Below are 27058 nucleotides of genomic sequence, written 5' to 3' on the forward strand. Positions count from 1 at the left end.
TTATTTTAATTATTATTTCAAGATCAACAAACAACAAAAAAAGCAAAAGTAAAAAAAAAAAAGTTAAAGGTTAAAATAAAAACAAAAAGATTAAAATAGAAAAAAATCATGTTTTTTTCCTTACTCCAATACATGCATAACAATGACAGGGCTATAAAAAAAATAGAGTTGCATAATATAAAATTGTAAAAAAAAAAAAAAATCAATAAAAATAACAGATGACACAGGGACAGTCTTAAGGGCTTTGGTGTTGCTGGAGGTATTTAGAGTGTCCAGATTGGACATTTCTGGACAATAATAAATCTTGTTCAAAAATAAATAGGTTTAAATATTTAAAAACATAAATATTGTCTTCTTTTGTATGAATCAGAGTCGTGTTCAACACCCTTGAACTGAACGTGTTCACTTCCGGACTCTCTGCTCTTCACCTCTTACCTCTGAGGAAAACTCGGCAAATGACCAGTACGCATACAGCTACGGTCTCCTTTAGCCAATCAGCTTGCAGTTTTCCCATGCGGCGCCCAATCACTTTCAGAGAATGAAGAAGTGGGCGGGCTAAGACGTTGGTCTTGTATGTTGTCCCATACATCCTACCGGCGCTTCATAGCCGTGGAACTGCACTGCATTGCACAACGTGAGTAGAGCACGAGGCCGTGTGAAGTGGCGGAAATACACGGATTTGTTTTAATGGCGTGTAGATGAGTGGTGAGGGTCAGTGAGGTTTCCCGCGGGGTAAGAGGTTTCCTCCATGATTAAAGGAAGTGTACCCATTGCCAAGGGTTAGCATGCTGGTTATCCAACGTTAGCATTTTAGCTCACCTGCTGTCCTGCCAAGTGAACCGTGCAACAAGCCTTCATCTGTGCTTCATTATCGGCTGAGCTTTTGTCTTCTGTTTGGTGATGGAGAAAAGAAAGTTGGACAGAAAGCTGCTGGCTGCGTGTAATTTGGGGAGGGTGGAGGGTAGTTTGGTAGAACAGCGTTAGACTTTAAAACTAGCAACAGTCCTGACCGAGGTCAAGGTTTCAGTTTCCTCATGGCTCCTGCTGGAAATATAGTGCACTCCATAAGGAGGAGAAGCCTGGACTCTTATATAGTTCACTTATACAGGAAGTAAAGGCCATGAAGGATTCATCTTATTACAGACAGGCACTAAACTTAAATTCATATTTCATAACCTTCGTATCTCTGTAAAGCTTCTTCGGAACAATGTCCATTGTTAAAGTTAATACAAATACAACTGAATTGACCACAGTCAATAGCACAACCACGGAATAATATATTTTCTGTGTAATACATTTGTGTGCAATTATTATTATTATTATTATTATTATTTTTAGCATTTATGATTTTGGTTCTTACTTTGATTAGACAATGTTGGGACACACATGAGCCAAAAAACTCAGAAATAAAAGCGTAAAAATATACTTCATTTAAAGTATTTATAACCAGTATCTGAAGCTACATGTAGTTATGTGGGCATTGTGATATTGTATGTGTTACATAAGAATGTATAAACTTACAAGTTTAAATTCATATTTCATAACCTCTATCTCTGTAAAGCATCTTTGAAACAATGTCCATTATTAAAAGTAATATACAAACACAACTGAATTGAATATAACCCATGGTACACTCAATGAAGAATAATATTGTGTGAAAAATTAAACAAATTAAAATTTTGGAGCATGCTTTTGTGATTAGACATTGTTGAGAAACACTTGAGCCTGAAAAATAATAAATAAATGCATAAAAATATACATCGCAAAGTATTTATAACCAGTATCTGAAACTATGTGTAGTTAGTTGGCATTGTGAGATCGTATCTGTTACATCTGTTACATAATGAACCTGAATGCATGTAATCTGTGTGTGCTTCAGCATGGGCAGTGTGTTGGCTGCCACTTCTCCAAACCCCCCTGCTTCAGGGAGTGCCAGCAGCCAGGGGGGTCCAGGCCTGACGGTGCCTCCTGGCTTCACCATGCCCTCCATGCCATCGTCTCTGGGCACCAGCGCACAGGCTGGCACAGACACCGAGCCCTCTCCCTCCAACCCGGGCACGTTTGAGGAGTGCCATCGGAAATGCAAAGGTGCAGAGAAAATGTATTTGTTTGACCAGTTTTGTTTTTTGTTTTACACATTGGCCCATATGTGCTGAAATACTGCAAACAACAAACAAATATCATTGTTAAATGCTGGGACCTTCTCACTTTTTCTTATTCTTTTTTATTCGGCCCTTCAGAGGTCTTCCCGTTGCAGATGGAAGGCGTTCGACTGGTAGTCAACAAGGGTTTAAGTAATCACTTCCAGGTCAGAGTTCATGCAGTCTATTGGGTTCTAAAATTGTTTTGTATTACAGTGCCTGCCAAAAGTTTGGAAACACTTAGTCTTTAAGTGTTTTTGAGAAACACATTCATGTTTTTTTCCATTTTTAGGGATTATTTTGTCCTAACAAATGTATAAATGTACAGACTTTATTAGCATGACTAACAGCTTTATACCCAGAGACCGATAGTTTCATTCCTGCTTTCATTGCTACAGGTGAGCCATACAATTACGCTGAGTACCATGGCAGAATCCGGCTACAAGTTTGCAGCAACGTATGTTGGGAGCAAGCAGACCGGGCCTGCCGAGGTGAGCGATTTTACTTATAATAAACCAAAAGTATTATATTTTAATAGTCTTTCTCGAGAGCAGGTCAAGTATGTACTGATGTACTGACTGTGGAAAGGAATTGTCATATATTCAGAATTTTGTTTATTTTTAATGTCGCTGATAAACACATCTATAGGCCAACATTATGTAAGTGCTTATCCATATCACAGTTATTTTATTAGTTATGACTGAGTTATGAAAACAATTCTGTCCACTATTAAACTGTGCCATACTGAAGGTTTTTACACTGCCACAAGGACTAATCTTGATATCTTATTTATTAAAGTATGTATTTTTTTATCTTATTATTATTTTTTTTTTTAATAGTCATTTCCAGTAATGGTTGGTGACATGGATAACACGGGCAGTCTCAATGCACAGATTATTCACCAGCTGACCACACACGTCCGCTCCAAAGTGGCTCTGCAGGTCAGTCCTTCACTCATCTTAGTGACATTTTCACTTCATTTCCAAGTATTTAGACAAAATAAAAAAATGATGTCAAAGTGTCATTAAAAGTATTGAGAGAGGTTTTTCTACTTCGACTATATCAGGGGTGGCCAACCCGCGGCTCACGAGCCGCATGCGGCTCTTTGGCTGGTTTCATGCGGCTCTTACGTTCATATCGAAGTTTGTGTTTTTTTTTTAATGTGCGTGTTTGCTTCGCTTGAGTTCAGTACGGTATTTTTAAGACTGTCCCTACTGGGAAACTTTGCGGTACTTTCATCTTACGCACATGCGTATTTGAAGAAAAAAAACGCATTAAACACAAGCGAAGTGAACACGCACATAAAAAAAAAAACAAACCCACAAACTTTGATATGCAAATTGTTTACCTAAATTTTTAATAAATAATTTGTGTCAAGTTCGCTCTCAAAATGGCAGGGAAAAAATGCACAGCAAAACGAAAATATGAAGATGAGCACAGGACGTTTTTACCAGAGTGGGAGAGTTTGTATTTTTTTGTTGAACGTAATGGCAAGCCATTCTGCCCTATATGTCATGCGTCATTAGCAAATTTCAAAGCTTCAAATCTCCAGCGCCACTTTAGCTCACTCCATGTTAATATCGACCAGGAATTTCCAAAAGGGACTGAACTTCGCAAGCACAAGTTGGTCACTTCGAAAAGTCAGGCAGAAAAGCAAATACAGTTTTTCCAAAAATTTACAACGCACTCAGAGACCGTAACGCTTGCATCATATCAACTGGCTTGGAACATTGCACGGGCTAAAAAGCCATACAATGAAGGGGAGTTTGTTAAAAAATGTCTCAGTGATGTCGTTGAAATCTTGTCTCCTAAAAACGACAAACTAAAACGCATGGTATCAGACATCCAACTGTCCCGCCACACTGTTGAACACAGAATATCGGACATTAACATGGCTATTTAATCACAGTTGCACTCTGACCTTTAAGCATGTGAGTATTTTAGTGTTGCATTGGATGAGAGTTGTGACATACAAGACAAGCCTCAGTTGGCAATATTTGCAAGGTCTGTGTCAAACGATTGTGTGATCAAAAAGGAACTTCTTGATGTTGTGCCATTAAAAGACAGAACCCGTGGCATAGATGTGAAAGAAACAATGATGGCTGCATTTGCAAAAGCAAAACTGCCCATAAGGAAACTAACTGCTATAGCCACGGATGAAGCGCCAGCCATGATCGGATCTGTGAATGGGCTTGTGGGGCTGTGCAAAGCTGACCAAACATTTCCTGAGTTTTGGAATTTCCACTGCATCATCCACAGGGAGCAACTCGTGTCTAAATCACTGAATTTAGACAACGTCATGAAGCCTGTGATGGAAATCGTCAACTACATCCGCACACATGCGCTTAACCACAGGCAATTCAAGAATCTCATCGCTGAGCTGGACCAAGGGCTTCCAGGTGACCTGCTGCTGCACTGCACTGTGACATGGCTGTCTAAAGGCCAGGTACTCTCTCATTTTTTTGAGCTTTTGGATGCCGTGAAACTGTTAATGGAAGAGAAGGACAAGGACTATCCCGAGCTCTCGGACCTCAAGTGGATTATGGATCTGGCCTTTTTGGTCGACATGCTGTGTCACTTGGACAGACTGAATCTGACCCTGCAGGGTAAATTAAAAATGCTGCCAGACCTGGTGCAAAGTGTGTTTGCGTTTGTCAACAAACTGAAGCTGTTCAAGGCGCATATTCAAAAGGGAGATTTAACGCATTTTCCCACTCTGCTAAAAGCCAGCGGCCAAGTCACCAGTGCCACCCTAAATAAGCAGAGAGCCAGATATGCAACGCTAGTTGAAAACCTGCACGAAAGCTTTGTGACCCGGTTCTGTGATCTACAACTGAAAAGGCCACAGATTACGTTCCTCGTCGACCCATTTAATGCGGAGACAGACTGTTTGAAAGCCCCGCTAGTCACAGATGAGGCTGTGGCTGAGTTAGAGATGATCGATCTTTGCGAGGAGGACCAACTGAAACCTGCGTTAAGGGAAGGGACCATTGAGTTCTGGAAAAGTGTGCCAATGGAAAAATACCCCAATGTCAAACAGGCTGCGCTTAAGATACTGTCAATGTTTCAAATCAAAATCAAATCAAATTTTATTTGTCACACATACATACAGGGTACGACATGCAGTGAAATGCTTTTAACGACGGTCCGGCATGAGGGAATAAAATAGGGTAAAAAGGAGAATAAAAATATAAATATAATAACAAAATTTAAAGAAAAATATAATAAGAAAGAAGGCAGATAAATAAAGATATAAAGATTTATAAATATATATGTATATATACATACATATACATATATATACACATACACAGAAAATGTACACAGAAAATGTTTATGGCAGTGTGCAGTTAACCAGTAAACAACAGTAAACAAGTTAGGCATGGTTTTTGATTGTCCATGAGTGTCCGTGTGCAGTAAGGTGTGGTGTAAAGTGTCCTTGTGCGGAATGGTGTGGTATAAAAATAAGAATATAAAAAAATATGAAATAAATATGAAAAAATGTTTGGGTCAACATATGTCTGCGAGTCTGTGTTTTCTACCCTGAAACACGTGAAATCAAAGCATCGATCTGTTCTGACTGACACTTATGTAAAAGAATAGCTTCGAGTGGCAACAACAGAATACAAGCCAGATTTGAAGGGGATTGTTCAAGGCAAAGAATGCCAAAAGTCCCACTAAGTAACATGCATAAAAGAAAAACCTACTGTAAATTATTATATATTTTTTTGTGGACTTGGTTAAACAGAGTTTGTGTGTGAGACAGTGCACACAATGTTCATTGTTAAAAATGACTGTCCTGTGGTCTTAGAACTGTAGGAGTCAATTTCTGTCATTATGTTGGTGTGTGACATTTACAATAAATCTGGCTGAGCAGCGGTGTGTGTGTGTGCGTGTGCGTGTGCGTGTGAGAGGAAGGGATGGGTGATGTTCATGTGTGCCCATGTGTATGATGTGGCTCTTTGCGGTAACACAGTAAAAATTGTGGTTCTCGGTCTTTGACTGGTTGGCCACCCCTGGACTATATGATTCCGCTCTGCTTTAGTAGCCTGAGCATTTTACTATAAATAATAAAAGCTTTCAACAACAACTAGCCAGAGTTTATCAATTTTTCAAGCTTTTTGAAGTGGAAGTATTGATGTTAATAAAAGAAAAATGTAATGAAAAAATCATGCAGGCATTAAAATGAAATGCTGCTTAAAGAATTTGAAAAATGATCCAAGTGTCTGACCAGCCAAGATACTGACCAGTGCCCAGCAAACTTTTCTAAACTTTCCGCAATGGAACAGACCCAAAAACTAAAAAACTAATTTTACTCACTGTGAACAAGTAAAGTCAGTAATCAAGTCTTGATTGGGGAAAGACATTGTCATAATACTCCAACTTGCTTATTTAATAAGAAGCCGGGCAGAAAGTTCTGGTTCAGTAAGTGAGTGAGGTTATATAATTAATAATAATATCATTATAATAATATATAATAAGAAATATAAAGAAAATAAAGCCGTAATAATAATTAAATGAAAAAAGCAGCTCATTTTTCAGGGCATGGTGAGTCTTCACATTAAAAACTTAATGAACTAGACTTCTAGTATAGACCACGGCCACTCCTGGTTTAAGTGTGAATACTTCTGAGTATTAATACATCTGTTTCACATGCAGGCCCCACAGAAGCCAAACACAAAGTCGGAACAACTATAGAATACAATTGGATTTTAACACAGGAAGTGCTAAAGTGCTTTACTATTTCCACATATACCTGGATGCATTAAATCCCATTACATAAAGTATGGAGACTGGTCCATGGCCAGTCCAGTGGGGAAATAGTTCATTCTGTGATCAGTATCATTACAGGTGTAAAGATGGCCCAGGATCTCTCATTTCTGAAAATATTACAGATTACTAATGTAAAAATTAAACATGCGGATAGTGTGTGAGTAATCAGCCAAACACGGAAAGACTTTTTCACTAATATTTGCATTATTCAAATAAACAATCCACATAAGTCCTGCATGCGACTCTGGGCTGCGTGTTACACACTGACCCTGGGCTTCATTGGACTGAACTGTTGACTTATGTTTCAGACACAGCAACACAAGTTTGTGAACTGGCAGTGTGATTCTGAGTATCGCGGAGACGACTTCACTGCTGCTGTAACACTGGGCAATCCAGATGTTCTTGTTGGATCTGGTATTTTTTTTTCTTTACTTTCGAATGAAATAAACCGATTGAGTAACGATGCAATTGTTGACTACGGCAGCCAGGGGGTGCAGCGGGTCGCATTGACGGCTCAAGGGTCCTGGGTGTGAGCTTGGGCTCAGGGAAACACCGTGGAGTTTAATAGGTTTCCACTGGGTTCTCCGCTTTCCTTCCATCCAGTGTTTAGAGCATAGGCTCCGAATCAGCTATGACCCTCACCAGGATAAAGTGCTGAAGATCAATTATTTTATTATCGTCTAATCGTCTCCTAAAAAAGCTGTTTCCAGTAGAAGTGTAGGCCTTTCACATCCTGACTATTTCATTTAACCAGAAGTCCTAGCACCCTTTAATCTGTATTATATCCAATATGGGGATTATTATTATATTTTTTCAAAGTGAAAATAATAAACCTTTACCTTTTTCTGAATGCCATTAATGAAAAGTGATTTTTTTGTGCATTGCATTGTTAATTTTTCCCACAAACAAAAGTAGACAGACCTCCATAAGTCCATAAGTATTTAGACAGATGCAATGAGCTGTATAGGCCCGAAATGGATTTGAATTTTTAATTTAAGGGGTTTAACAAAAATAATTGCACTAATCTCAAATTTCACACCTTCAAAAGTAATTGGACAAAGTGACATAAAAATGTGAGGTATTTCTAATACTTCATATATGACTGCTTGAAGACTAGAACCCATGCCCGTCCTCTGTTGAGATGCTTTTCTGGGTCGTTACTGCAGCCACTTGTTTCTGGGCCTCCTCATTTATCAGGCCACTTTTGATGCAATGTTTTTGTTAAACCCCTGAATAAAAGCTTAAAGTCTACAAACCAATCTCATCCTGATTACATTTCAGATCCATTCTGGTTGTAACTGTGTCTTCATGGTTTGTCTGTTAGGGATTTTAGTGGCTCATTACCTTCAGTCGCTGTCACCTGCCTTGGCTTTGGGGGGTGAGCTGGTGTACCACAGGAGACCTGGAGAGGAAGGCACTGTCACCTCCTTCGTGGGCAGATACACAGGTGAGCGAATTGTCCAAACTTCAGTGAAGTATAATAGACTTTGGGACATGCTGCCATAGAAAAAGAATCAGCTTCCTAGTGGTTGGTGATTTTATATTTAAATAACAGCAACCCACAAGTGTTTTACTGCCTGCATATAACACACCCCTCCCACCTCCAAGGACCTATAGCCTTTTTTACTTTTTCCCTCTCAGGCAGCAATTACGTGGCGACGCTGACTGTTGGAGGAGCGGGGGCTCATGCGTCTTACTACCACAAAGCAAACGATCAGGTGACCTTTAACTTTACACCAGATTTATTCCCCTAAACTGTCGCTCATTTTAACCGAGTGTATGAATCCATTAGTCCGTGTAATAACAGCAGCAGTAAAATATCCACACTTTTGTAATTTGTTTGTTCTGTGACCTTCAACTATTTTACTTCACGGAGCAAATGAAACTTTTCTCTGAAAGTGATAAATGCTTGGTTTCTGTAGTTGCAAGTTGGGGTGGAGTTTGAGGCGAGCGCACGCATGCAAGAAACAAGCGCGACTTTTGGCTATCAGGTGGATCTGCCCAAAGCTAATCTTCAGTTTAAAGGTACAATTGAACTTATAACTTCCAGAGAAAATCCTCTACAGGAGCAATTTTTGGTATTTATATAATTATGAATAGATGTTGTAAAATATATAATACATTAAGGCAATTGTAGTAAAACAGGTTTCCTGTGAAATTCCACAGGTTCGTTAGACAGTAACTGGGTGGTAGGGGCTACGCTGGAGAAGAAGCTGCTGCCTCTCCCATTGTCTCTGGCCCTCGGCGCCTTCCTGAACCATCGCAAAAACAAGTTTCAATGCGGTTTCGGAGTTACTATCGGTTAGACTTGCACCAGGAGCGACAAATCGCTTACGATCTGCATTTCAAGCAGACTCTGACTGGTGCAGAGAGACAGGAGGACATGGACCAACAACTAAACGGACTCAGATTCTCCCACAATCACTGGGGTTAAACCTCACACGGACTCACGAGGACAACAATAAATCAAGCAGAAGTGAGCGACATTTCACCTTTGCCGATCTACATCATGTGAAAATAAATGGCTCATGATCAGACAACATTAAAATATTTAAAATTTTCTTTTTCATGTTTACTGCTAAAATGGTGCATACAGATTCCATAGAGGTGCAATTTTCATGTGTCCCTCTGATGATTTCTAAAGTTTGTTAGGCTCAATGTCTGCCTTTTAGACACAGTATCCACAGTCTGACTTCTGTTTAAAAGAAAACAAGATTGTCACTACATCCCTGCAATGTATTAACAACAGTTTACTCTCTGCCCCAGTCCACAGCAGTGTTCAGGTACAAAATAAAACTAAAAATTGCCAGTACAATATTTTTCATCTCCAAGTCAGAGCAAACTGTTCTCTAAAACCATGACAGTTTGCGTCCCTTTGTCTCCCGATTATACGATGCTGTCAGAGATTGGACTGGCCTGGGGTCAAATTTACATCCTAGGATGATATACAATTTTAATAGCAGGTCAAATCAGGAAAGTCTTTTAAAAGTTATTGTAAATCATTATGGAGTAGCAAGAAGAATAATCATCGTCCTAAACACATCACTGGCAGACTGGTTGACCGGTCACCTTTTCACCAGGTACATGTATAGGTAAAATTCAGCAAATGACAGAGTTCTCACAAATCCCAGGAGATCTAGTGAAGGAAAAAAAAACTCCAGTGGACAGTACGGTCCTTTTCAATGAATCCGGCTTCTTCAATATTCTCTAAACTCTACAGTAAAGTTGGGTTCAGATGCCCACGGTGCTTGGATGAATCACTGCAGTAAATTTGCTCCTTAAAACACGATTTCCTCCAGTAGTTTTAATAATCAAGTGAGAGCAGCCAACCAATCAGATCTGCACTGTGAAATGTTACGAAATACAGGATTGTTATTGGAAACACTGCTGGAGCGCTTCATCCAGGCTGCCGTGCATCAGATTCATCTGTCTGCATGGAGTGTGGTGTTATTTGACGTGGGGGTGGGGGGACAGAGGGGAATTTCATGACTATTGTAATAGATTATTATAATACATGATATAAAATAAAATTCGGTTCGGATTGAATTTTGTGAATGTGCAACCAATGCTGTTCAGATTTGAAATAAATAAACAGTATGATGAGTGTTTTACAGGGACTCAAATCCAGTGAATAAAATCCCTGCATGCGCCATGTATGAATTTGTCTGGACTGATAAACGCAGATTTAACAGTAAAATGTACGTGTTTAATATTTTATTTATTATAAATGCTAACAAAAAAATATACAAATGTACTATAACCAAATTGATTTACATTTTAAGCATTTGCTCAATGAGTGAAGTATCAAATGTGTATATATAGAGAGAGAGAGAGAGAGAGAGAGAGAGAGAGAGAGAGAGAGATGATCTCAGCTCTTGCCACCCTGCCTCTTATGGGTTTGTATCATTCTCCTCATCACCAGGTCTAGTTCCAAATCCGTAGGCTTGATGTCTGTGTTCCCGCAGCCAACCACAGGACATCTGATTAAATAAACAAGTAAAAGAAAAGGGAATGTTAGTGCTGCTTTTACTATACTGTAGGAATAGAAAGGTCTCCATGTGTTATCTGCTACCTAATAAAAAAAGTGCCCTTTTTACACCAGGGGAGGTTGTTTTTGGAAAAGTGCTTACCGGCATTTCTTCTTATTGTTTTGCTTCGTCGTAATAAGGGACAAAATGGCTTCTTGATCGTAGTAATGCTGGCACTTCTTATTTTTCACTGGATTGACCATTTCAACCTGTCAACAACATACACATGATTTTGATCATCTGTTCAGAAAAAAAATAGTAGAAAACTTTCCTAATTAACACACACCAGCTATAAGGATGATCACATAACATGTGAAGGGATTTCGTGTTCTTTCGTGTTCTGTGATGAAGAAAGATCGGCTTCAAGCGTTTAAACCCGCATTACAGTAAAACAGGTGCGAGGTTTCGAACACCACCAGCAGTGTGCAGGTACGAAAAAATAGCCAGTCCAATATCTCTGCTCTCCAAGCCATAGCACACTGTAGTCCAACACATCACAGTTTCTGTGTTCCTTTGTCTTCTGATTAGATGAAACTATCAGAGATTGGACTGGAGTCAAATGTATATCCTGGCTCATTAATTAATTTCAGTAGCAGGTCAAATCAGCAATTCCTTTTAAGTTATTGTAAATCATTATGAGGGACTGGAATGGCAAGGAGAAAAATCAATTCTTCCATCGTCCTAAACACACCACTGGCTGACTGGTTCATCTGTGTTGGACGCTATAACTGAAACGCGTGTGATTTGACGTCCAGATTGATTGCTCAGTACACTACACTGCTCTACTAATTCAGGGCCGACAGTATTAGGATAAGGTTCATTTTCAGATTAATATTTTTTATTAGACGATATTAATAGTCCACTGCAGCCACCATTTCTACTGAACAGTTAAGATGTTGATGAATATGATAATATACCTGGGAAACAGGGCATGTGAAGTTCGGTTGGCTCTGTGTCACAGCAATGTCTTCATCCAGCTCCTCCTCCACACTGCCAACTGCCTTCTGATTTGCTGCACACACACACACAGAGATTTGCTACACATGTATTGCATACATAAATGCAGGTATATAAATGTGGGGATACACAGCAGTTCCAGGTTTTGGGTCTTCCAACAAGACACTGATCTTGCCTATGTCCAAATATATATATATCTATATCTATATATATATATATATATATATCTATATCTATATCTATATCTATATATATATATATATATATATATATTATATATGGTTTAATTAACCCACACACAAAAAAAGATCTAAAACCGAATGAAAAACGGAGCAGCTCCCTGGAGAGACTCTGTACAGAGGAGAGGACTCTCTCTTGTTGCTCTCAGTCATCAGACCAAGCTCAGTGGTGTTGTGTTGATGAAAACGTACAAATTATACAATACAAAGAGTGACATTGTGGGAGGGACGGTTACTGTCAATCACAGTCACACTAGCCAGTCACCTTTGCCCACAACAGTAGTCAGCTGTTGTACAATAGCAGAGAACTGACTGATGTCTGAGTTCCCTGGTGAAACAGAACCTGAAGGGACTGAGGACAAGGGAATCGCCCTGTCCCCTGCAGGAATGATGAGCAATACCTTGTTGCAGAGATTTCCTGATGCTGTCCCTGAAGGCTACCACTTTACAGTGGCTTTCGATCTCAGCATCCGACACTGCAGCTGTGAGTTCAGCGAATCGCTCCTTTACCGAGTCTTTCAGCTTGAACATGGCGTGTGGAGGCTCATGTCTCACCTGCAAATCAGTGAGCGTTCGGTGAGAAAGTTGCACACTGACACTGAGATGTCATACGGGGAAAATACACTGACCTGGGCGATCATTTGCTCAACAGATTCCACGTAGCAGTTGATCTCTTGATCCAGTTTGGCACATTCCAACATCATCTGCTCCAGTTTCTTCAGACCAGGACCGTCATCAGTAGCTGCCGAAATACAGTGCGGACAACGTTAATACTTTTTGCTACTCAATCTATATAAAATTGGTGTTTACTGTCATACAGTATACAGTGGCGGGTCGTACGTCACACCTAGAGGTGTCCTACCTGAATCAGCCCACCTCTTAACACCATTATTTTATAGTGAAACGCAGTATAACACAGCGCTGTGTGACAGACAGGAATCTTATACAGTAAGAACAAATGCCAATACTAAAGCAAGAAACCCAATAAACACAATTCAACACGTCTCCTTTCACTGCAGCCACAGCTGCTCCACCCAAAACATCATCTCTACCAGAAACATCTATAATAACCTCATAAAAATGACAGTCCTCTGACCCCTGAAACCCTGAGGATTATGTTTTTTCCCCCACGGGATTTAAACTAAAGGCAAATCGTGTGTGTTTTTGTGCAAATTCGGCAGGAAAGTAAACGCAAAAGTATCAATGGTTCGTGAAAAAGCTTAACAACTGTTTGGGCTGATGTTTCCTCACGATGTCCAGTTGTTCTTGAAAAGTTCATCTTGTAAAGGTCTTTGTAATTTGATCTGCAACCAAATCAATTTCTTCTCCTCTGTCAGCCGTTGTGGAATGAAAAAAAAAAAACAGCTCTTAAATTCACACAAATATATAGTAAACTATGAAATGAAGAGAAAAGACTATAGGGAATTATTTCCTACATATTTATGAATTAAAAAAATGTATTAAAACGTAATTCAGTGACCCTGACAGTCCAGGAGAAACCAAGATCGTTGTGTTAACTTGTTCTGCAGACATCAGAGGTTAAATGAGCATGAACAGGTGAAGGTGTTCTTTACTTAGGAACATACAGCAAATGTTAAAAAAACAGCTGCAGTATAAAAACTACCGGTGGCATCACACCACCCTGTCGCTGCTTAATTTTTACCTTGAGCTTCGATCAGGTCCAGGGCGACTTCAGACACGATGTCCATCCCTGTGCTGATGTCCGTCTGACATGTCCTCAGAGAGGACAGCTGGGGCTGGATGGAGTTCAGGGACATCCCGCTGTCAACATAGTAACAGAACCATGAGTTAACACATACGCGCACTGCTCACCAGGGCTCCGGTACCAGCGGACTGCAGCGGGTGCGCATGCGCAAAAGTGCGCAATCAGATGCTGTTTACAGGTTAGCGTGATAAGCCAGAAAAGCTAAAGCAGGCGGATTATTTTATTGCAGCAAAAAACACAGTAACGCCATGTTTATAATAACACGCCTTGTTAATAAAATATGTTACTCAAAAGCACCTTTAACTGGAATAACTGTATTTAATTTACCGGCCCACTATCTGTTCAGAGTAACGCGCCACAAGAACAACTTCCGGCTTCCTGGAGTAACGGCACGAATAAAATAAAAGTCTCTAAAATAAGTTGTGATTTTAGCTATTAGTAATACTACAATAAATAATAATAATAATAATAATAATAATAATAATAAGCAAAGAAAAAGTTGATATTAAATAAAAAATGAGTATTTTATAAGCACTAAAACATTACATATTTTACTGTAGATGTATTTCTTAATAAAATATAAAGGCACACTTTAAATAAAATACGTTACAGTTTATTCTTAGTTACTGCTTAATACTGAGCTAATGAAAAAAGAAAGGACTATTTTGAAGTAGGTAGCACAGCTCAAACGAGATCGGTCTCAGTTAGCTTTTTATTTGTATCCCCACTTGCGTTTCAATGAGCCCCGCCTCCTACTCTGTGATTGACTGAGAGCGAGAAAATGGCACCACGAGCTGCTTTCTGATTGGATACTGATTTGAAGGTTTGTGAATTCCGGCCTATGAGCCCGGGAGAAGCGGAAGACCAGAAAACGGTTGGAGTGGAAAGTGACGCTCGGTGCGCAGCCACGTCATTGTAAATGGAGTGAAAGTCCGGTGGAAGCAGAAAAGGTAGACACTCCAGGTTTCGGCAAAGCGGTTCAGATCACTGGGGCGCCACGCAGAACTGGTTCAAACTATCAGGACGCTCTTACACATATCGGGGAAGATGGACATCGGGGACTGGTTCAGGAGCGTTCCGTTCATTACACGCTACTGGTTCGCAGGGTCCATCCTCATGCCGCTGATCGGGAAACTGGGCCTGATCAGTCCCGCGTACCTCGTACTGTGGCCCGAGGAGTTCTTCCACAAGTTCCAGGTAAATTCAAGATTGTGTGTGTGTGTGTGAGTGTGAGTGAGAGTGTGAGTGAGAGTGAGAGTGTGTGTGTGTGTGTGTGTATGAACTGCAGGGCCTTCTATTACTGCTGCGGACGTTAAAAGCTCACGGCCGTATCCCAAATGCCACTCTTCTCCACTACATAGTGCACAGTAAGCGGTGTGAATCACTAGGCACTGGTTATAAAGTTCAATAATAAAGATAGAACACAAAAACTCTTCCATCTCTGCATCATGTTACAGAATGTCTCATCTGCCCTGATCTCAGGATCAGTGATCATGTAGTGCACCTTGTCGAACAGGAATTGGGACACAGCCATAATGACTACTTCCGGTGTTCTTGTCTTGAGCCAAGTCATGTATCAATTTACATATAAATTTTTTTCCACTTCATCACTTTCACTTTTCTGTTTAGGAGACTTACTGAGTGCATAATAATAATAATAATAATAATAATAATAATATTTATTATTGTTATTATTAGATGAAGTATATGATTTTAGGAGTTTAGGTTTCCCTGAAGAAAAGGTTGAAATTAAAAAGTGAAATAAAGTATCACGTGTTAGTATTATAATAAAATCAGTAAATAAACAAATATAACATTGTTATAATATGGTTATAATTGTGCATGAGTACACCGAGCAGCTAAGTTGTTTTTTCACTGAACCACCACTAGATGTCGCCCAGTGCGTAAACAGTGTACCGGAGAAATCCACCTGAAATACAAAACTAAAACAAGAAATAATACTTAAATCAAAGGGTCAAAATCTGTGATGAGGCCTTCAGAATCAGCAGTGTGTGCACGTGTTGCTTGATGCTGTTGCTTTAACCAGTCAGATTGTGAGTTGGTGAAACCGGGGCCATTTAGCAGGAGTACAATAACACCTACATTTTCACATCCTTCAGAAAGCACTCTAGTCAGAGCTCACAAACCCCATCTGTAGCAAACTGCATTAGCTCAAATATATTTGTGGATTTAAGAGCTGGTTTTTTTTTTCATTCCACAATGGCTGATGGTGGAGAAGAAATTGATTTGGTCACAGATACACTTACAAGATGGATTTGTCAAGAAGAGCTGGGCATTGTGAGAAAACGGGAGCCAAAACTGTTTTATTTACATTTTTACATTTGCTTTTTCTTTCCTGTGGAATTTGTATGAAAACACTAAATGTTCCTTTCATTCAAATCCCCAGGAAAATCATAATGCATGGCAAAGATGCACAGAAAACTCAGCGTGATTTTATGAGGTTAATGTTGATGCTTCTGCTGGAGATGATGTCTGCAGCTGTGGCTGCAGTGAACGGAGACTTGTTGAATTGTGTTTATTGGGTTCTTGCTTTAGTATTGGCATTCATTCTTACTGTATAAGATTCCTTTCTGTCTCACAGCACTGTGTTATACTGCGTTTCACTATAATATTGATTGTTTCTGTAGCCGTAGCATCAAAATGATGGTATAAAGATGTGGACTGGTTCAGGTGGGACACCAGTGTAGGCTTATTGTAGGTGTAGGTACCACTTCCACCACCAACACCTCCTGCACTACCTCAGCCACCTCCTCCACGTCCTCCACCACTACCTCCACCACTACCACCACCACCTCCTCCTCCACTTCAGCCATCACTACTTCCTCCACCACCTCCTCCACTATCACCACCACCTTCACCACCTCCTCCACTTTTACCACCACTTACACTTCTGTCACTACCACCACCTTCTCCACTTCCAACACTTCTATCTCCTCCTCCACTTCCACTACCACCTCCTTTAAAACTTTCACCACCACCACTACTTCTACCACCACCTTCACCACCACCACATCCTCCACTTCCATTACCACCACCTCCATCACTTCCACCACCACTTCCACCACCATCACCTCCCCTTTCTTTACTGCAGCCCTGAATTTAGTGGTCTGTACCCAGTTGGCTTTCTGTCTTCCTGCTGTTCTTTTCTCATTTCAGTTTTGAGAAGTCGTGTGTGTTATTTTCCTCTGCAGCTGGAAGTTTCAACTCTAAAGATATTTGCATTAGACGGATGTAGTCAGACTGTGAGATAATATAAAAATCCATTTTTAGAACATGACACACGCTGGAATGAAATGAACCAGCAGTTCTCCAGTTCACACAGTAATTTATAACCAAGTTTGGGAACTCGAATCAGTTCATATGCACTACTTTTTTACACTTAATCGGTGTACACGGGTCTTTGTAGCGCTCAGTGACCGCAGTAACAGTTAGTAGCTGCTACAACCAAAACTTCACCACTCAACTGTTTGCTCAGATAAAATTCCATCTTACTTTATATTGCGTAAAAAAAATATATCTGACTCATTCAAGCAAAGGAAGAATTTCTTTCTGGCACAGGATGTGTAAATAATACTTCTCATCCAACAATATTTCAGATTTCCTCATAGAGCCGGTGTCCAGGCCACTGGTCTTAACCAGCACTCCACTTTCTGCTGAGAGATCTGTCTCTCCTCTCTCTCATCCTCATTCCTCCTTCTCTTCCCATGCAGTCCTGCGGTGCGGTTTCTCTCTTCGCAGTTTCCTCTGCACTGCAGGCTGCAGCTCAGCACAGAGAGATGTAGACCTTCAGGACAGGGAGGAGTGGTGTGAGGTGTACTATAACTAAACACACAGCAGTATCATTGGCATGGCTGGAGCAGGATCAGAGCAGAGGTTATTCGGTTAGGGCAACTGCCACAATATTTCTATAGCACGATTGTTTTGAGCGCTCAGCTGGAGCTGGAGCAGAGATGGCAGCTCTGGGTAAGAGCTAGGAATCCGTCTCACTCGAGTTTCACACTGGCCAGCGCATGAGGATTCATGAGGTTTTCATTAAAACAAGAAAAAAAAAATCGAATACATTTGGATACCCGAAAGAGTTTTTTTTTTTCTGATGTGGGCTTTGAGAGCTGAGCTGGTGATAATACGTGTGAAGTAACACTGATTTAAAAAAAACAACACGCCTCAGTGGTTTCAGGAGTTCAGGAGAAAAGATAACACAGTCTCTGAAACTATCCAGAACATGCTTCACACACCAGCGGTGGACAGTATCGTAGTAAATGTAATTTGTTACTGTATTTTACTGGGGTTTTTTGTTTGTTTTATTGCGCAAGTCAAATATCGTACTTTTTACTCGACTACATTTTGTGAAATCAGTCGTTCCTTCGATTTATGAGCGGATAAAAACGTAACGGTCTAAGCACGTTTTGAGAGGAATAAACTATGGAAGAAACCCGAACTCACCACTTTTGAAGGTTTTGGGTAATGATAATTGTAATAGATATCAATCAGACTCATTACTTTCATTCTATTAATATGTGCTAAGAGTCTTTACACAAACTGAGCTGATTGAGTCTTGTGACATAAATGATAATAGGAACATTTATAGCCATAAGAAATCACAGTACTTTGGATACTTTTAAAAAGTACATTTGAAGGCAAATACTTTTGAATGTTTACTCAAGTGAAGGTTTAAAGGAGCACTTTTACTGGAGTCATATTTAATCGAGTGTATCTCTTCTTTACCCTAAGTACATGGTTTGTGTCTGACACACACACACACACACACACACACACACACACACACACACACATATGTTTTGTTTAATTCTTCCACAGATGTGATTAATACTGAAATGTTGGTTCTTTCCTCACATTTCATAAGCTGGAAATGTTACGTTCATAACTCTATTCACTAACCAAAAAATCTTACACTATAATAAAAATGTAAATATTTGTATCTAAATGTACTGTTTTTATAATATATATAAACATATAAAAGTTTTCTGTAGGTGTACTGAATCATTTGGATTAGTTTCCATTTGAACTCTTTTATGTCCCAGGGTGGGGTCAGGTGGAGGCACAGGGGATTCACTGACACATGGAACATGTTTGTTCTAAATTGTAGTTGGCTGGTCAGGGTCCGAGAGGATCCAGAGCCTATCCTGAATACGCTTGGTGTGACGCATGAGGTAGAAATATACCCTGGAATAGATGCCGACCCATACAAAATACATACAAACACACTCATGGATCACAGCTACAGGCAATATCCCTTACACGGTCTGCCATGTTTTTGGGAGGTGTGAGAACATCTGTGTAAGAATGACCAGGTTGATGAGCAGGTTAATGACCAGAATGAAGACCCATTACTGTTTCAAGTAGAGTTTTCTGATCAGACAGAGAAAGAAAAGGAGCTGAAGGAAGTAAAGAACAGCATCCCTTTTTGGAACAGGGACTGGTGCACTTTGGAAAATAGATGGCATGGGCATGATGAAGAATATGATCAGGTGTCTGAGCAAGAAGGCACACAAACCTGACTGAATAACCATTTCTTTTCCCAAGTTCAGCTTAAATCATACACATGGTGTAAACACTTCCTCAAGCTTATAGAATGTAATATGATCCTGGATTCTGAAATATCAGGAGGTAAAGGTTGAAATTGTGATCTATTTTCTTGAGAATAAGACTTAGCCATGCCCAGCTAATACTACCAGGCCAGAAGTGCACAAATTAATACACGGGATCTGACAATGCCCATATGCCCTAAAGCAAGCTCCACGAAGATATGGTTTATATGGGTTGAAGTGGAAGATCCTGAGTGGCCTGCTTTAGAAGACCTGAACATCTGTGATTTAATGAAGCTGCTTTGAATTCATTTTGCAGGGTCGGTTTGTTCCTTAGTAAACAAGCTGAATTGATTTATTACGCATTTCTAACACCGTGTCACCAGGTGTAACTCCTGCAGGATTTGTTGGAACGGTCTATAAAGAAAGGAGAATTGTTGCAGCTCTGTGTCACCCTGAACTGAAGTAACTGAAGATGTAGAAAAGGCTGGGGGGAAGTGCTTGTTCTTTCCTGACCCATTTTCCATGCCGGGGAGTTCGCAGGCTAAAATGGATGACTGGGCAGATGAATTTGTTCAGATCAATGTGTGATGAATTTGTAGCTCAGCGGTTGAAATTTTGGGTCCAAATTCCAGGACTATCAAAGAGTTTGAAACTGCTCAACTGGACACTGAGGATTTTCTGCTCATTTTGTAATCTGTTTGCTTCGGCAAAATGATGAATGAAGAAAATGTTTGTTTTATTACTGGAAAATGAAAGTGCAAGGTGACTAGAGTTAAGCCTTTATCACACTGTGCATTGTGGGCAGTGTAGTGCAGTGCGAGTGAAATAGATACATACAATACATAAACATTCTACTGCTTATAGTGCAATACATAACAATTAGGGGTGTGAGGGTGCACAGAATTCACGGTCCCGCTCCGTACCTCAGTTTTTAAAACTCGGTTCAATTTTGATACGTTAAGAGAAAGAAACGCAATTGAATTGTTTTATTTAATGTAGTTTTATTTATTTATATATTTTTTTTTATTACCGCAGTTTATCATTATTAACATTTGTGATCATTAACAGTTTACATTTTTTAAACAATTTTAAATAAAATGCCTGCTTGGTTAAATAATATATACAATTATATTTTATTACAATGAAATCGAACAATTAAATTGACAAATTAAATAAAACTTTATTAAAAAGTTCCCATTTGTTAGACCCCATTTGGGTAATAATATAGTTAGGTGTGTGTGTGTGTGTGTGTGTGTGTGTGTGTGTGTGTGTGTGTGTGTGTTTTTACATTTAATCTACTTAACTGTTATTAAATTTCAACTGTGGAATTGTCCGGATTTTCTCCTTCTGAGAGAAAGTCTTGAAGCTGGACATCTGCTAGCACTATGGATTCTTTAGCATTTTCATGCTTACTCTAATTTTTTTTTTATTTTTTTAATACCCGTCAATGTATGGTTTCAAGTTTTATATAATTTATTTAAATATGCGCTTTTAAAAGTGCGAGGCGGAGACTAAACAAACTTGCGGCCCGCCACTTATTACGTTCCTGAGGGAAATCAGACACACTTAAATATGTCAAAAGGATTGCATTAAACCGAAAACCCCGAACTGAAACATTTCAGTAGGAATACCTGCACTGCTACACCCCTAATAACAACACATAAAAAAGTAAACAATACTGTACATGCACCAGATGGACAAAAGTATTGCGACACCTGACTTTTCCAGCCATATGTGGTTCTTCCCCAAACTGTTACCACACAGTCGGAGGCACACAATTTTACAGGGTGTCTGGATGCAGCAGCATGAAATTTTCCCTTTAATTGAACTAGGAGACCAAAACTGGTCCAACATGACAATGCCCCTGTACACAAGCCAGCTCCTAAAGATATGTTAAGATGAGTTGGAGTGAAAGATCTTGAGTGGCCTGCAATAGAGCTCTCAACCCATCTGAATACCAGGCCTCCTCATGTCACCTGCATCAGAACCTGACTTTACTAACGTCCTGAGTGCAGATCTCCACAAGCACACTCCAACATCTAATGGAACATCTTCCTGAAAGAATGGAGGTTATTATAAAAGCGGATGGAGACTAAATGTGGAACGGGATGTTCAAAAATACCAACATGCCAATCTTTTGGTCAGGAGTCCACAAACATTTGCTTGTATAGTGTATCAGCAACATTATTAAAAAATCATCGGTTAATTAAAAGCAACTATAAAAGTATGTTTCAAGATGAGTTGTAAAACAGTGAAATTTAGACGGAAGAGTTTACTAGCCATTATTTCGCCTGTCTGATCCTTTGCTAACCAACAGCCAGGTGAATAACATTCAGAAGAGAAAGACTTAAATAAGGCCAATAAACAGAGGCCAGAGCGACTACAGCACAGATCCTAGATGTTGTAAATCACTTTCATGTGTCTTATAACCGCTCATGGTTCATCGAGCGTTGACATAACGCTGGTGTGGAAAAGAACGTATTGAAAGTATTGTTAGAACAGACGTAGCCTAGCATTCACTACATGTGCATGATGTGAAGTGTTTCCAGTTCAGGACAAAGCCATGATGTGCACTAATTTCATGGGTCACTAATCATTTGGTCTTTCTGCAGATATGGAGGCCGATATCTTCCACGCTGTATTTCCCAGTCGGCCCGGGAACGGGATTTCTGTACATGGTCAATCTGTACTTCCTGTACCAGTACTCGTCCAGATTGGAAACAGGTATGATGGTGTTTCCCACACACACACACACACACACACACACACACACACACACACACACACACACACCATGTAGAAGATCTACACTCTGAATCAAAAAATCTGAAAAATACTTCTACCCCTTTAAGAAACTTGTTTTATTCTGTTGATACTTTTAAAAAGGTTTTTAACCAAGTGAATCTGAATTTAGTTCTAAGGTTTTTGAGAAGAAAAAAAAAATCTAAAACATTTACATTTGCGGCGTTTAGCAGACGCCCGTGTCCAGAGTGACATACAAAAGTGCTTTGAGTCTCTATCAATGAATAAATCTACACTGGGACGCAAGATTACAAACTTAATATAAATCAGACTCCTGATTTTTACAAAGCAAAATTGGTAAGTGATAATTTAAGTGTTTCAGGAAGAGGAAGGTCTTCAAAAGTCGCCAGGGATTCAGCTTTCGCCATGAACGTGGCCATAGACGCTGGCATGGCTTTGGAAAAAAAAAAAAGAAAACTGGAAAAATAATAGTAAAGTAATAAGGAGGAACAATGTAAAAGCAAATCTATATTTATTTCTAATATTTTTTCAAAGTTTGAGCTGCTGTCAGGACCTGTATCTTCATCATTTTTATTTTTTTCACAATGAAATTGGTCACAGGTGATTTTTTGACAGTGACTACAGTGAAAATGATCCAATGAAACAGTGTTTACTCACATAACAAATCCAGTGATTCCTTTGTTGGAGAATAATGACACAAGGAATTGTAACAAACTCTATATGGATAAAACTACACCTGACTTTTCCAGCCATATCTGGTTCTTCCTCACACTGTTATCACAAACCTGGAAGCACACAGTTGTATCGGGTAAAATTTTCCTTTCACTTGAACTAGGAGACCCAAAACCTGTTCCAGCATGACAATGCGCCTGTACACAAAGCCAGCTACATGAACATATGCATTACATGGGTTGGAGTAAAAGATCTCCTTGCTATAGAGCTCTGAAACTCAACCCTTTTGAACATGATGAATGTGAACGCTGACCGCACCCCAGGCCTCCTCACCTCACCTACAGCAGTACCTAACTTTACTAAATCCCTCATAGCTGAACGAATATCGCACAATTCTCCAGAATCTAGTGGAACACCTTCGCAGCAGAGTGGAGGTGATTTAAACAGTAAATGGAGAGTAAATCTGTAGTGGAATTTTTTTTTAAAGCACATATGAAGGTTAAGGTTGTATAAGGAAAAGAGAAGTGAAAACTGAATTTTTAATATCAGAGGCAGTGTTTCTTCAGAAAGTCAGTTGTGTTAAGCTCCTGTTCTTCCACGTAGGAGCCTTTGATGGAAGACCAGCAGACTACGTGTACATGCTGCTCTTCAATTGGATTTGCATTGTTGTATCCTTTTCACATTTGGCTGTGTGCACGTAAAAAGAAAAAGTTTCAATGTCTGATTCATGTTCTGGATGGAATCGAGGTTGTCCTTATCTACGCGATCCAGATAACAGGACTGATGATGAACATGCAGGTGAGTCGTCTCTCATTTTATCTTTAACGATGTTACGATGCCAATATCAGAACTCAGAATGACTGATGGAGTGCATTTCGTCGTGTTACGTCGTGTCCAGATCAATCTCCCAGGTTACAACGTTGAAAACGTGACAAGCTTTTACATTTACGATGACACGCAAAGGGATGAGTCGATGAGTGAGTGTAGAAGAGGTTTCAGAGAGATTCATATGAGAGATTCAATTTCTTTTTTTTAAAAAAGGCTACATTAAAGAATCTGTCCTGGAAAGACAGGAGTGTTTATGGGTCCACATTTCAGTGCCTCATCAGCCTGTGGAAGAACAGTAAAAGTCAAGCTAAAGTACCAAATTCAATTCAGTTTTATTTGTACAGAGCTTTTAACAGTAAATATTGTCCTAACGCAGTTTTACACAGATGGAGGTTGTGAATTTTGAATGTGGAAGTTTAGTTCCTATACGTGTATCCCTTAAGTGAGACAGTGATGGAAAAAAAACTCCCTGAGATGGTACGAGGACGAAACCCAGAGAGGAACCAGACTCCAAAGGGAATCTGTCCTCATCCGGGTGGCACCGAATGTTAATTTATTCTAGCTTTATCATTGATGAGCTGTTCAGTGACTTGTTCATGCCAATAGTAGTCCCGAGCTATTTTAGCAGACTGTAGCAAACTGCCATATCGGTTTCTCATCAACGCCTTGGGTGGTTCCATAAAATTCCCGAGTAAGAATATGAGCTTTGAGGATGGATTTGGACTGTAGTTAATATCAACAGTCTGCTACATTGACTCAGGACTACAGTTCGCTTCTGATCATCATCACTGCACCCCGCAACATCGTATATCTGTAATAAATGGACATTCAGTGCAACCCAGATGAGGATGGGTTTCCTCTTAAGTCCGGTTCCTCTCAAGGTTTCTTCCTTATGCATCTCGGGGAGTTTTATCTTTGCCACAGTCGCCACCGGCTCACTCATCAGGGACAAACTTACACTTATAAAGAACAGACTCACTTTTAATCACCACATTATCTGTGTAAAGCTGCTCCGAGACAATGTTCATTGTTAAAAGTGCAATACAAATAAAAATGAATTGAATTGAATATCGGTTATCCGGTTCCCAGATTTGAGTCATTATACACAGAGAAATAAAATAAAACGATCTGTGCATCTAAAAAATGTGCGAGGCAATTATGTAATGACGTAACGTGTTTACACAGTTCAATAAATAAATAAATAAAGTGTGAAATTAGATAGGAACCAGACACATCGGCGTCATCTGGGTGGCACCGAATGTCCATTCATTACGGTTCCAAATCCACAAGTGTGAGGTTCATTTAAAAAATAAATAAATAAATAAACCTGATTGTTTTCCCAGCTCCTGATGATCCCGTTGATCATGTCTGTGCTCTATGTTTGGGCCCAAATGAATCGCGACATGATCGTGTCCTTCTGGTTCGGCACAAGATTCAAGGTAGGAATTTTTGCAGATTTATTCTCTCTTTCCACTTTTTTTTTCTAAAACACCTCCAAGCATTCTGACACTCGTCTCAAATGTGCGCAGGCCTGCTATCTCCCCTGGGTCATTCTGGGATTCAACTACATCATCGGTGGCTCGTAAGAACCTTCTTGTTATTCTATAACAAATATGAGGACGTGTATTTCATACATGCATATCATTAGTTTTTGAGACTGTTGTTGATAAAACATCTGATCAGTCTGAACGCTGTACACTAAGATTCTGATCCTAATCTCTCCTCAGTGCTGTGAACGAGCTGATTGGAAATTTAGTAGGCCATCTTTACTTCTTCCTCATGTTTAAATATCCCGTGGACCTGGGCGGCAGATCGTTTCTTTCCACGCCGGAGATCCTGTAAGCATCCAGTCTGCATTTACACTCTCCGTTAAAACACTTCCATATTCGCCAAGTTTGTTTTTCCATTCGCCAGCGATCAGTTATGCACCCTGCAGAAATCATTTAAACCTCATCGATTTTCAAAGAAACGTTGGGTAATAAAAACTAGAGCGATGTGCACTTTGAGCCCAGACGATTCTCCAGACTTAACAGTCTTGTTTTCTTCTCAACAGTTATCAGTGGTTCCCGAATCGACGTGGTGGAGTTTCTGGATTCGGCGTCCAGCCCACCAGGAGGCGTGCCCCTCAGGAACAAGCAGGAGGAGGTGGTGGTGGAGGACGTCACAACTGGGGACAAGGCTTTCGGCTCGGTGAAGACTGAGGACGCCGTCCTACTGAAGCCTCCATAGACACTGATGCTCACCAGGCACATGATGCTGCAGAACACAAGTTTGCATACGTTTGGGCTTCAGTTCAGTTTTTCTATCTCTCCTTCCGACTACGAATGAACAGAAGGTGCACAGAGCTCCTCCAACACCACGGCAGCGTGTTGTGTCTACTTTTCGTGATGGTGTCTATCTGAGCGTAGCCGGTTTTCTCAGCGTACACGTGCAGCCCTACGGAAAGACGAGCTCGGGCACTGTTTGTGCGAAGGAGATGATTTAGAGGACTGAAATGTGTCTTTCATCAAATCTAGCACACTGTGGCGGTGTGTGATGGCTTCAGATTCAACTCTTTTGTTTAATGCTTCAGGTTTCACTGTTCCTGTTATGTACAGAATATGAACTTGTTTTTCTTTAGACTAGGAAATATTGAAGATCTTGCGTTTATTGCTTTTACTAGTAAATCGTTTTGTTTAAACCTGTTAAGCGTAACCTTTTGTCCTAACACATACCTTAGTCAGGACTCGTTTATAGTTAACATGTTTAATGAGGTCCCCTAAATTACTGAAATGAAAGAGCGCTTGAACTCGATCGCCTGTAGGTGTCAGTATATCACCAATCCTGACTCATGACCTCGAGCAGAAATTGAAATAAAACTACAACATCGTGCCATATGAATAAATTGTTATTATTGAAAGCACTTGGAAAGTTCCACTTAACACAAATAAAACCTATTAAACCCTTACATACTTATTGCCTTAAACAACTCCCAGGATTTTTTACAGCCACATAAAGCTGAAAGTACACACTGAAATTACGCTGAACCACTGCGTATTGATGATAAAACTATGACTATAATACTGACGTGGTCTGGAAAATGCAGTTATCGAAAGGAACAAGGCAAAAAATAACCAAAAAAATTACCAAAAATAAGGCAGTTTTTGAGGGGGAAAAACCCAAAAACAAATGATGCTGCAAATCAACTGTTTGTAGTGTAAATGAATGTGATTGTAAAAAAAAAAAAGCAACAAACAAACAGGAAGTGAAATAAAACATTACTGAAGTTTAGTCTACTGTTGTTTTTTTAATGTGTAGCTTTAGGGTTAAGGGGCATTTGGCCAAATTATTCAATTGAGTGCTTTATTTTAATGCTGTTTTT

The 27058-nt window shown here is 39.8% G+C and overlaps 3 protein-coding genes across 5 annotated transcripts; 2 read left to right on the forward strand and 1 right to left on the reverse strand.

Moving 5' to 3' along the window:
• The first annotated feature begins 517 nt into the window (after positions 1–517).
• tomm40 (translocase of outer mitochondrial membrane 40 homolog (yeast)) lies at positions 518–9475 on the forward strand. Of its 2 annotated transcripts, none has more exons than XM_046848536.1 (10): positions 518–634; positions 1880–2088; positions 2241–2308; positions 2540–2632; positions 2981–3082; positions 7223–7328; positions 8239–8361; positions 8556–8632; positions 8837–8939; positions 9081–9475. In XM_046848536.1, the coding sequence occupies exons 2-10, from the start codon at positions 1881–1883 to the stop codon at positions 9218–9220; spliced, it is 1020 nt and encodes a 339-aa protein (XP_046704492.1). In that variant the 5' UTR covers positions 518–634; position 1880; the 3' UTR covers positions 9221–9475. The 2 variants fall into 2 exon arrangements, with proteins under 2 accessions (XP_046704492.1, XP_046704493.1); XM_046848537.1 differs by having other exon boundaries at positions 604–732.
• A 1138-nt stretch (positions 9476–10613) lies between these two features.
• On the reverse strand, positions 10614–14322 carry nsmce2 (NSE2 (MMS21) homolog, SMC5-SMC6 complex SUMO ligase). 2 transcript variants are annotated; one of them, XM_046848540.1, is made up of 7 exons: positions 14192–14322; positions 13802–13920; positions 12768–12880; positions 12540–12693; positions 11860–11954; positions 11045–11151; positions 10614–10894 (listed from the first exon to the last, which is right to left on the reverse strand). In XM_046848540.1, exons 2-7 carry the CDS (start codon positions 13914–13916, stop codon positions 10783–10785), a joined length of 696 nt encoding a protein of 231 aa, XP_046704496.1. In that variant the 5' UTR covers positions 13917–13920; positions 14192–14322; the 3' UTR covers positions 10614–10782. The 2 variants fall into 2 exon arrangements, with proteins under 2 accessions (XP_046704496.1, XP_046704497.1); XM_046848541.1 differs by having other exon boundaries at positions 14162–14307.
• A 392-nt stretch (positions 14323–14714) lies between these two features.
• Positions 14715–26967, forward strand: derl1 (derlin 1). The gene is made up of 8 exons (XM_046848539.1): positions 14715–15061; positions 22047–22158; positions 23473–23537; positions 23641–23667; positions 25041–25136; positions 25227–25279; positions 25425–25535; positions 25751–26967. The coding sequence occupies exons 1-8, from the start codon at positions 14912–14914 to the stop codon at positions 25896–25898; spliced, it is 762 nt and encodes a 253-aa protein (XP_046704495.1). The 5' UTR covers positions 14715–14911; the 3' UTR covers positions 25899–26967.
• Positions 26968–27058: the final 91 nt, after the last annotated feature.

Source organism: Silurus meridionalis, chromosome 4, assembly GCF_014805685.1.
Source record: "Silurus meridionalis isolate SWU-2019-XX chromosome 4, ASM1480568v1, whole genome shotgun sequence".
Lineage (NCBI taxonomy): Eukaryota > Metazoa > Chordata > Actinopteri > Siluriformes > Siluridae > Silurus > Silurus meridionalis.

Coding starts and splice junctions, on each gene's coding strand:
- tomm40 (XM_046848536.1), top strand. CDS start 1,881: ATGGGCAGTGTGTTGGCTGCCACTTCTCCAAACCCCCCTGCTTCAGGG. Junction 2,309..2,539: donor GTTTAAGTAATCACTTCCAG/GTCAGAGTTCAT, acceptor TCATTGCTACAG/GTGAGCCATACAATTACGCT. Junction 3,083..7,222: donor GCTCCAAAGTGGCTCTGCAG/GTCAGTCCTTCA, acceptor CTTATGTTTCAG/ACACAGCAACACAAGTTTGT.
- nsmce2 (XM_046848540.1), bottom strand. CDS start 13,916: ATGTCCCTGAACTCCATCCAGCCCCAGCTGTCCTCTCTGAGGACATGT. Junction 12,881..13,801: donor GGACCTGATCGAAGCTCAAG/GTAAAAATTAAG, acceptor GTATTTCGGCAG/CTACTGATGACGGTCCTGGT. Junction 10,895..11,044: donor AACAATAAGAAGAAATGCCG/GTAAGCACTTTT, acceptor TTATTTAATCAG/ATGTCCTGTGGTTGGCTGCG.
- derl1 (XM_046848539.1), top strand. CDS start 14,912: ATGGACATCGGGGACTGGTTCAGGAGCGTTCCGTTCATTACACGCTAC. Junction 15,062..22,046: donor AGTTCTTCCACAAGTTCCAG/GTAAATTCAAGA, acceptor GTCTTTCTGCAG/ATATGGAGGCCGATATCTTC. Junction 23,538..23,640: donor TCAATTGGATTTGCATTGTT/GTATCCTTTTCA, acceptor TACGCGATCCAG/ATAACAGGACTGATGATGAA.